The 11,507-nt window shown below is 40.7% G+C and overlaps 1 protein-coding gene across 2 annotated transcripts; it reads right to left on the bottom strand.

The window, feature by feature from the left end:
* Positions 1–1,497: 1,497 nt before the first annotated feature.
* Positions 1,498–11,294, bottom strand: LOC123128870 (AP-1 complex subunit gamma-2). 2 transcript variants are annotated; one of them, XM_044548979.1, is made up of 20 exons: positions 11,000–11,294; positions 10,582–10,884; positions 10,343–10,484; positions 9,769–9,942; positions 9,009–9,188; positions 7,415–7,569; positions 7,028–7,118; positions 6,170–6,333; positions 6,030–6,084; positions 5,268–5,390; positions 5,061–5,156; positions 4,413–4,540; positions 3,847–3,951; positions 3,405–3,667; positions 3,153–3,245; positions 2,973–3,068; positions 2,813–2,887; positions 2,563–2,735; positions 2,317–2,421; positions 1,498–1,872 (listed from the first exon to the last, which is right to left on the bottom strand). In XM_044548979.1, the coding sequence occupies exons 1-20, from the start codon at positions 11,035–11,037 to the stop codon at positions 1,777–1,779; spliced, it is 2,655 nt and encodes an 884-aa protein (XP_044404914.1). In that variant the 5' UTR covers positions 11,038–11,294; the 3' UTR covers positions 1,498–1,776. The 2 variants fall into 2 exon arrangements, with proteins under 2 accessions (XP_044404914.1, XP_044404913.1); XM_044548978.1 differs by having other exon boundaries at positions 3,381–3,667.
* Positions 11,295–11,507: the final 213 nt, after the last annotated feature.

Consider the following 11,507-nt stretch of genomic DNA (forward strand, 5'->3'; position numbering starts at 1 on the left):
TGCCTAAATGTTATTTATTATTTTTTATAATTTTTGTACATTTAAACTATATTTAATTCAATAAGGTTTTAATCCAAAATTCAAAAGTATAATACAAAAATGACCTTCAATAAAATTTGTTTAATAAAACTCAAAGACGATATGTCAAAGTTATCTGATCGGGAAAAGAGTATGTCCATCTTTGGACCAATGGTGAGAAAAAAAGGTTTACACGGTGCTCCCAAGGAATTCAGAGTCGTTTACGTTCGATGAATGATATATTGTGCCGCTCATAATTTAATTAGGAAGGTTGCATTTATCGTATGTATGTAAGACTTGGTTTCATGTCACATAGGATTATAAAGGATATGTTGAACTCAGATTTGCCCCAAAACTCTGAATAAATGACAATCAATTCCAGTTTTCAAAAAAATATCATTGAAGATTATTTGATTGAAAATGTAAATGAAAATAATGTTTACAATTTAGACAATAGCACCATAATTTCTTACACTAATTGAGACTTTGGAATGATATAGGGCTTCTAAAGGTCATATGCATACGTTGCACATCATGATGTGTTTCGATGTCAGGGAGGAGAAAAATTATGTATGTGGTCCATTATGTTGAAGTTGTTGTTGGCGAGCACGGTACATAATGTAGTGGATGATGAAAGCGAAAAACACTAATGAGTCGGTGGCGACGGAGGGCACCGTCGACGACGGGGAGGAGAAAACTATGTATGCAGTCCATTATGTTGAAGTTGTTGCCAGCGAGCACGGTAAACAATGTTGTGCATGATGAAGGCGAGAAACACGGGACGTGTCGGTGGTGACGCTGGTGCCTTTAGGTCCGTATCAGGCGGAAGGAAGCGGTTGAGTGTGTGGATGAGCTGACGGAGGAGGCACACCAAGAAGCAGTCGTGTTAGCCCGTGGAGAGCCAATCCATCTTCCGATAGCGGATGAAGTGGAGCCACACATTAAAACCAAAGGATCCATGGCAATTTTGAAATGTGAGGTCGAATTGGAGAAGATCATTTATCTGATAATGGATAAAGTGGAGACATGAAGAGGCACCAAAGGGTCTATGGCGATTTAGAATGGGGGCTTGAATTAGAGAATTTGTAGGAAAATGGTGATTTGGGGAGAGGAGGCGGTTACAACACCAATAATTTCATTGAGATTCAAGCACCATGCACTACACAAAGATATCATTCCCATGACTTTTTCTCTTTTGGCTACTCGGTCATCTGATTTCTATAAATATGCTTATGGTTTGTGATGAACATATATATTGTCTAATTGTGTTGGACTCTATGGTACTCCATTTTTTCCTAACTGCAGGAGTAATAGTTTCTTAGTTGATACTCCCTCCGATCCAAAATAAGTGTCTGGGTCTTAATAGATTTTGATTTCCATCATGATTTACCTAATATAACTATGGAAATTCCCCGACAACTATGATTGCAGCATGTATTTCCATCTATTGTTTAATAACTCAAAGGGACCTTTCCAAAATAACTCAAAAGGGCAGGCCGAATAATTTTGATTATCTTTGAATGTGAAATACACATGCATGAAAATACATTATGATGATTCCAAATATTTTACACTGCTGTAACTACTATACACTATATATTGAGACAATGATGGGCAAGCCGAACTATCTGTTTAAGTGCCCTCAAATGGGGAACAGGAGCCGAAAAAGTATAACAAGAGATAGAATCTCCCCTCTGCCCCGAACACATGAAATGAACATAACTATCACAACAAAACATAGGTTACACACAAATGGCACTATACTCCAGGTGGAAAATTGCTGACTTGGCCTTGTTCCAACCTGTCCTCGCCGTTCACTTTGTAAGACATCCGGATACGCATTGCAAGCGGTTTCTGCACCAAAATCATAACAGAGGTGACGAAGATAAATCAGCCATCGCAGCAGGGCAGAAACGATAAGTACAAAACATCAAAGAGAAACCAAATAAACTCATTCCGTAATCATGGCATTTCAAGAACCGTGTTCATGTATCAAAAGGTTATTTATCCAGGTGCTACCATAGTATGACGACATGATAAGCAATCTAGAGTCTAGTCTCTGATAACTGATGGAATAATCGACTCTCTTCTTATAATAGCACTATCGAACTCTACAGACAATTCACTTCTCAGCCTGCTATGTACATGCTGTCATGCTGTTAACTGGCACATAAATGGAAATGATGCACTATGCATTATAGGATAGTCTCAGCTGTAAACGGAGCGTAAATTCCCAATGTGGAATGCAATTCAATCTAGTCAGGAAGATGAACCCAAAGTGAAGGATGCAAATCAAACCTGCCCATGCTGATTATTCGTGACACTGAAACCTTGTGTGACTGAACCCTTCCCGTTAGCTGGAACAATGTTACCGCTAGCTGGATCCAGTCGCAATTGAATGAACTGTGGTATCATTTTGGAAAGCATAAGGAACATTCCATCAGTATAAGAAAATATTTCAGCCTTTAGTCAATAAAACAAAGAAACAAGAATGCACCACAATTTTAGGCTATATTTCCTTGACCCAAGGGAACATGATGTTACCTTTGGAACAGCTGCCTGAAAAATGAAATCTGTATAATTGCTAGATGTCAAATTTGTAAAAGTGGCATGGATGGTAGCCTCTTGTGGCTTTCCAGGCTGTTTTCTGATATCAAAGGTGATCTTCAAAGTTGCACTCTGGAAAGCCGTTATTGACGGGCGAGTATCTTCAAGTCCTGCTCAAATAGAATTTTTAGTAACATGGACATATCAAGGCCAGTTCTTCCTTTCAAAACTCTAAAACTAAACTTACCAGAAACGGATGTACTTGGTGACAAACCGTCAAGCAGATCCACAGCTTGAGGTGCAGCAATAGTGGATTTAGTTCCTGAGGCACAAGTGTTACAATTTGGCACTGGCGATAAACAGATACAGAGGAAGCAACTGGTACTGTTAGCATCAACAAAACTAACCAGAAATAGATGCACTTGATGACAAACTGCCGAGTAGATCCATAGGTTCAGGTACAAGAGAACCAACTTGAGGTGCAGCAGAAACAGGTTTTTTCTCTGTTATACAGAAGTGTTAGACAGATCAGTAATGGCTACAAAAACAGAAAATAAGGTCATTGTTACGATTAGAGTTACTTTTACCTTGGGCTGGAGCTGGCAGACCATTCTGTGATGGAGACGATCCCATGGATAGAAGATCCATTAGAATATCTGTGCTTGCAGATGAAGGTGCTCCTGAACAAAACGAAAGGAACTTAGTATGTCTATGGTGAGGATATGAAGTACCATCTAGCTCCATTTACGTCAAGTGAGAAGCAAAATAACAAGGCACGTCCATGAGAACAATAATGGAAATGCAAAACAAAATGCCTGCAGTTGATAAATTTGTCCCACCAATTCCCAAAAGGTCTTGTAGAAAATCACTAGGTGCTGTAGTAGCAGAAGCAGCGGAAGTGACTGGTGCATCGTCAGAACTTAAATCAAGCAAATCAACTAATGGAGCTGCAGCAGGTTTTGCTACACCATTAGGAAGCTTAAGGCCTCCAGGAGTGACTGCTGCAGGCTTATATGCTGGAATAGTTGCTTGTGTAGCACTAGCCCTCTTCACAAGATAAGTAGCTTCATCCAGTACAGGCATACGTTCAAGCAAAGATGACCTGCACATACCACATTTCTCTAAGGTTAATACCATTCATAAGTACCAGGATAAAAGAGAAAGTTTATGCAGTACTCCCTCCGTCCCATTATAAAGAGCGTTTTTGACACAAATGTAGTGTCAAAAACGCTCTTATATTATGGGACGGAGGGAGTAATATTTAGAAGTTCTGTAACCCACCTGATAGACTGATGTCTTTGTATAATGGAACCGAATTCAATTGATCTTTGCTGTAGTTCAAGCACCATATTCTCTTTATTCTGGGCAACTATTTGTTTTATCCTCCTGTTAAAAAGTTAAATCATACGATTTAACATAACAGTAATATAATGCAAGAAGCAGTTGGTAGTAGTTAACGTTATTTACATTAACATGCTAAAGCATTTCCAGGTTACAACCTGGTACCACGGCAAGCATCTAAAAGATGTGAATTTGTAGAGAAGGTAAGTTTGCAGAGATGCCAAAAAGATGAGAAAATTATAAACAAATACACAATGGCAGTAGTATGTACAAAAAGATGAGAAAAACATGTACCAAATACACCATATGACTACCATAGGGTAGACATCAATACAGCATTACATAGTTTTGCAGTATTCAGAAATTACTGGAAATATTATGGATACAGGAGAACCAAAAGAACAAATTCAAATGGTTCCTTATTAAAAAAAAATTGCAGCTTTGAGCTAGTATGTTTTTAGAAGTTATGCAACTACAGTACTAGGTCAAGTTGAAAGATATCTTACTCCGACATAGATGGAAACCGTGAGGAGAGCTTCAAAAGTGCAACTAGACACATAGACCTAGTTGTCACATCTGCAGAGTAACGGTTAAGACCTAGCTCAACAGCATCCACAGCATCAGATTCTGTTACCTGCACAGGTTGATGTGCTTGGCATGATGTCTGGCAACAATACCATAGAAAAAATAATACTACCAAATGGAATATTAGCCTTGCAAAAGTTCATGGGACTGAGAGCCCACGACCAGAACACTTCACCGTTGGATGCTGACTAAGCATTATTAGCACAACTGGCCTTTGAGCCCGCTAATCAAGCTTTGTGACCGAAACAAACCATTGTAAAGTTCCGTACATAGTTGCATCCACCTCACAAGCTGTTTTTACCCACAATGGAATTTACTCATACTATAAGATTCTCTTGAACTAAACACCAAATAATTAAATGAAATTTTTTGCCGAGAAATACTACCAGGAATCATTGAAAGATAGTTCATGAAAGCAGAAAGGAGAATGGAAACAATAATGGGGAATGAAAATCTTGTGACATATATGTGCCAGCTATTGGAGTAGGTGAAACTTAAAATTGAGCTAGAAGCTGTCCAGGTAGTTCAGAACATCAAGAATAGCATGGCCTACAAGAGTGTGCACTCACCGTGATTGGTCCCTCAGCTTCAAGCATGCCAACATTGTTCACTAGCATTTCACCATATTCACCAATGCACCAAACAGCTACTCTCAGTAAACTTCCCTGTAGTGTAAATATGTAATGTCAAAAAGGTTACACGTCAGATAGACTGAGATATTAAGAAGGATGGAATGGAATGGCATACATTATAAAGAATAAAAACTAAATCCATACCTGTTCACTGTATGCTTGTAAAGCCGTGTATAATGATCTCACTGAGTATCCTTGAAGTTCAGACGCATTGCTTATTACAACAATAAGGGCATGCCACACATCATCTTTCACATGATTTCCAGCCTGTTAATCGATAAAAGTGCAACATGAATTCGAATTTGTTTTTATCTATTGGTCATTGAGGAACATTTAACCTGCAGAACTGGAGGTATGTGTTGTTCCATTTGTAGGTGCAAGCATTCATATGCATTCAATAGTATCAACATGAATACATACATTTCCAATAGCCATTATTAGACATTTTATTTCCCAGATGGCTAGGCTTTTCTTAGATTTCTAATGATTGTGAACAAAACAACACATGCTTGATGATTCTAGTAAAATCTTTGTCGGCCAACTATTTCAAACTACTTAACCAACAGTTTCGCAATCTAGCCCGCAAAACCAAAATCAAACCACTTAACTAACAGGTACCAACAGTAGCCTGCAAAATCAAATTCTCTCTGCAACCTTGATATTCTCATGCAGTATTGTCAATGGTGGTCAATGATAGTGATAGTCTGTGATACCCTCACTTGCTAGTCCCGGTGTGTACTATGTGCACAGACTTCCCCATAAAACAGATCGAGAAAGCAACAATGATAAGTCTTCCTACTAGCTCCAACAAGATCGTAACAAAGAAGCTGAATTGCTAATACCAGTATGTTCTGGACTGCAAACCTTTCAGATACAAGATAGATCCACTTTTATTTTGGTACTTACCAGGGATAAAACCTTGAACATCTGATCAAGATACCATAACTTTTCTTGAGAAAACCTATTAGAGATGCAACCTTGTTAAGCGTGCCATACATCATAAGGACCCCCCCCCCCCCCCCCAAAAAAAAGAGAGAAATACCAACTTTTCAGCTATGGAGCATATCTTGGCTGTGAGATCCTCTTTGAAGTCTGGATCAGCTACTTGTAAGTAGTCGACGAGCTCTTTGGTCAGAGGCTTCACATTTGTATCATTGACCAACAAATAAACAAGATCCAGGGCCCTTTTGCGAATGGAGGCATCGGCGTCCTGAAAAGTGCACAGGTGATTGAAAATGTTACAAGCCAAAATAGCAGAACTAAGGTTCCAGAATTAATAAATGGAAATGTTAATTACAGCCTGAAAGATTGCAACACTGAATTACTGTACAGAAATGTTTGAGTTACTTATATATCAGTGTAGTGTAAAACCGTGAGTTAAATATTGCTCTGAAAGAGCAGCAATATCCAAACATGACTATGCCCCCAAAGGCCCAGACAAAATGAATCAAGCTTTAGCAAGTAGGAAGCTATCTATTCCAAGGGAGCAGGGAAATATGAATTCATGATAAGAAGTTAGACTAAATATGCAAAGCATTGGGGAAAGGTATTTACAACACAAGCAGACTCGTAGTAAAGGAATAACCTAGCATTTCTGGCTATTCTTGTATAGGGACATGTTTTGATTCACAAAATTCAGGAGAGAGAGAGAGAGAGAGAGAAAGAGAGATGATGATGAGAGAAATACAAACATCATAGAAGATAAAGAAAAGTTAAGGCAGATTTTTCTCTCTTTTTTCTGGGAGGACTGTACTAACATATTGAATTTTTCACAAGTGTGGGCCTTCGGAGGCTGAGAAATTAACTGAGAGAGCCCTTATTCTGATACTGAACATACATTGGTCCCCAAACCCCAGTAGAAGACAAATACTCAGCATATCAGACAGGGTTTTACGTACTGTTACCTTTACACACTCCAATATTGTCACCCTGTGCCTCTGTACGGCTTGTGAATCTACTGTAATGGCCCTCATAAGTATGTTCAGAGCAACATATCTGAAAGAAAAAATAGATGAACAGTGAAAATTTTACCCCAGAACGGAACAGATGATAAACATTTTTGTTGATATAATTGTTTGGAGAAAAAATAGAGACACAATTGTTTGATGTATCATCACAAGAAAACAATTATAGCTGAAGCTACAGTTATAAACTAAAGCTGCAAGTTCAATGTACTTCCCTATTACAACTAGCAGGTAAAAGAGAAAGGTAAAAGAGTAGAAGTCTTCACAGACACCTTATTTTACAGGAAAAAAAAAAGCAATCAAGATCAAAATAAATAGAAAATTAACCTTATATTGTTATCGCGGTTTGACAAGAATCTACCCAGAATATTAATAGCCAGGACACGTAGACCGCTAGTAGCTTCAATACCCATTATAGTCTCAACACATTCATATAAGATGGCATTTCCAGCATTCTTGTTTGACTCAGTTTTTGTTGCGACCTGGAAAAAAATACCACGGTTATTTTTCCAATGTAAAATGCAAACAAGTGCCGATTACCAAAAGAAATGCACATTGTGGTAAATTTTCAGTAAATAGGGAGGAAAAATTAATCTTTCATGGGTCTTCTAATTCAACACACATGCAGCACTACCCTAAGCTGGAACCAAAGGAAGAACAGTATAAAGCAAGTCAGTAATTAACACAACGTGAACTACATGAGTAATGGATTAAGTATGCAAAAATTGTTCTTCAGACCAAAAAAAGAGCAAAACTGAGCTCACGGTGTTGCATAACATTACAATATTATAAGCCTATCCCCTGACTGGAAGAAGGTCAACAAGAGATATGTCAGAATTCACTGCAGATTTGTTGTAGGATTGTTAGCTTGGTTCTTGAGCCATGTATTACGTGCTCCCATTGGGTTTCGAGTTGCTGGGTTCAATTACTTGTGTGATGTAACAATAAAGTTCAGCAAGGTTTTTCTTTCATCTCACGCTGCTAAGTTGCTCGAGTCTAGAAGTTCATGACTGTGTTCTAAGCTTGTCAGTGTGTTTTAATTTAGAACAATTTGGTTTGGCGTGTGCAGTTTCTTTCCTCATCTAGGCGACACTTAAGCGTCGTAGGCGCAGCCTAGGCAGCCGTACATTTTTTACTACCAGGGATGTATTTTGGGTATTATATGTGTATGCCACTAATTACTCCCTCCGTTCCTAAATACTTGTCTTTCTAGGCATTTCAACAAGTGACTACATATGGAGCAAAATGAGTGAATCTACACTCTAAAATATGTCTACATACATCCGTATGTAGTAGTCATTTGAAATGTCTAGAAAGACAAATATTTAGGAACGGAGGGAGTATAACATGTAAATGAGTAAACTACCAGCTGCTACCATTGGAATATGGCTCATTTGTCCTGCAAGTGCAATATGGTATGATTTCTTGCTGGAATGGACAATTTCTTGCTTGCCCTACCTAGACTACTGCTTATGCCCTAGGCAAGGCGTTTGGCCGTTGCCTAGCACCTAAGCGTGACTAAGCGCCACCTAGGCATCGCCTTTTTCAACGGAGCCTCAATCTGCTTCTCTTTACTCTCTCAAGACTTTGCCAATTGTCATGATTTATTATTGCACTTTCAAGCAGATATTGTTGTCTGACGCTTTCCACTATTGTGATTTGAACAGTTAAAATATATGTTTCCCCACATTGTAGCTCGGTTGCCTAAGATCACTTAAGTTACTGATGTTGCATATCATCTTAAAAAGAATACATAGTTAACCATTGCCAATACAGATTAAGGAACCAGATAAAACTAGAACTAAAAAATAAATCAAGCAATAGGAATTGATCAAATCATCATGCTTTGCACGGACAACAATAAATGACAGTATTGTGCATGTGCATGCAAAACCAAAGACGACAGGTATTAAGCAATCACCTGAGCGAGAATATCATTCATATAGTCACTGCAATCTGCGTCACCTTGACCCAACATACGCATAAGTTTAAGAACCCGGATATGCAAGAAAGGATCCGAAATGCCAGCAACATCATACTCAGGAGCATATGAACTATTGGAGACATCTCTAAGTATTCGGACCAGACCTTCGATGCAGTTCTGCAATGAAATATTGAGTTAGAGGATAGGTCGTGTGTCAGGTAATGTCATTTAAAACTTGTAAAGTACTCAGTTAAATGCTACTCCCTCCGCCCCAAAATAAGTGTCTCAAGTTTAGTACAACTTTGTGCTAAAGTTAGTACTCCCTCCGTCCCAAAATAAGTGTCTCAACTTTGTACTAACTCTAGTACAAAGTTGTACTAAGCTTGAGACACTTATTTTGAGACGGAGGGAGTATAAAGTTGAGACACTTATTTTGGGACGGAGAGAGTAAAAAACAAAATATGATTTGATGCATTGATGATCTTGGGAGATAATATATGGAATCAATTAGAGTAATTTGAAACATAAGATGTAGACTGCAGGTCAAAGAATATTTTCTATTATGAAACATTGCAGCTTGGATTCTTGAAAGCTACAAGGTGTAAAACTTTCTACCAATAAACTTCACTATCATAAATAGTTGAGATGTTACATTAACACATGATGGGCTACAACTATAAATATAATTATCGATCATTGTCGTAATCCATTTATTGTCAAAACAGACCTCAGGTGTAACATAAAAAAATGCCATTACCTTTCTCAGGTACTCCAGTGCATCTTTGCTGGCTTTACACAACTCGGTGCAGAGCTGAACTGCAGATATCAAAACCCCATGGTGTTTTTCCTTCAGTAATGATACAGCGAGACCCATGAAGTTTTCCGCCAAATCCGGGACTTTTCTTACAATCCTTACAGAGCACAAAGCAGCCTAATAAACAGAGACAAGAATATCATGAATAATACCTCCATACAACTCATGATTTCAAAGAGAACCCAAGAAAGTATTGTGCCAGTGGTGTAGAAGTGTGAAGCAAAAATGATAACTGCCAAGTAAAAAAATTAAAAATATTATCAAAAATAATGATGGGCCAAGATGCACCCATTTTGTTGCAGAACAAAGCACCAGGATCTATTTGTGTATATGACAATCCATAGTGAATGACTTACATAGTAATGTGCAGTTTCTTAAGCAACCTAGGTCGCACATTTATCCTAAACCTTGACATACCGACAATTCCTCAGGAAGATGCGTATTTTGGACATGCTCTAGCTCTACTGATGAGTGGATTCACTGACTACAAACTGAATTGCAGTACAAAGATAAGCACCTTCTTCTTTGTATTAGCATCCCTGCTTCGCATCAGCCTCTCCACTTCAGGCGCCAGATCCCGGGCCATCTCGGCGGAGCAGATGTTCCCGAGCGCGCACAGCGCGAGCCCCACGATGAACTGGTTCGAGTGGTTGAGATCCCTGCCCCCAAATCAAGCACTAGCATTACTCAATTACGAAAGCAAACACTCTGCAGCAGCAGCAGGGAGACAGGGGGTGGGGTGGGGGAGAGCCCTACTGCTTGAGCGAGTTGGTGACGAGCATGAGGACCTCCTGGCGCTCGTCGAGGAGCAGCATGAGGCCGAGGTAGCCGATCCGCTTCTCCGGGTAGCCGACGGCGGCGATGAGCTTGAGGCACTCCATCTGGCCGAAGTGGGTCGGGTAGCCGAGCATGTGGATGAACATGAGCTTGGCCATGTTGCGGTGCCGCAGGTCCTGCCCGTCCCCGCTGATCGCCGCCCGTATCGCCGCGCACTCCCGCCGCACCACCGCCCGCTCCTCCGCCGCCGTCTTGCTCGCGCGTATCGCCCGTATCATGTCCCTGCAGGGAGGAAGGGAGAAAGCTCGGTTGGTCAGAGCAAGCAAGCAGGCAGGCAGGCGCGATTCGCGGCATTGCCGCGGCGGATCGGGAGGGAATTCCGGGGTTCGGGGCTCACCGGAGGCGGGTGCCGGAGGAGAAGGGGTTGAGGGCCATGTCCGAGGCGAAGTCCTCCACGATCTTCTCGACGGTATCCAGCTTGGGATCTCGGGGAGGGCGCGCGCGAGCGCGCGCACGGGAGGGGCGTGGGGGTGGGAGCTCGCGGGATCTGGCTGCCGGGGTGGTTGGGGCGGGGAGGAAGCACGCTGGCAGCGGGGAGGTGGAGGAGGACGGAGGGTGGATCTGGAGGAGTGGAAATGGTGGCGACGGTGGTGGGAACAACTGCGAATTGCCCCCCGAGTTCTTCCGTATTTCCAAACGTTAGTCCCGTTTGGATAAAATATGCCAAATTGGAAGCTCAAACGTAAGGTTCGGTGAAATTCGCAGTCAGCCAGTTCCCACGCCCCCATGCCGTGCGACCATACCATCCGATGCTACTCCCCGTGCATGTAGATATCTTGGAGGCATCGCATCTACGGTGTTTGAACGAACCGTTCGACAGAACCGCAAGGACTCTTCAGGAATCC

This window comes from Triticum aestivum, chromosome 6A (assembly GCF_018294505.1).
Source record: "Triticum aestivum cultivar Chinese Spring chromosome 6A, IWGSC CS RefSeq v2.1, whole genome shotgun sequence".
NCBI classification, from domain to species: domain Eukaryota; kingdom Viridiplantae; phylum Streptophyta; class Magnoliopsida; order Poales; family Poaceae; genus Triticum; species Triticum aestivum.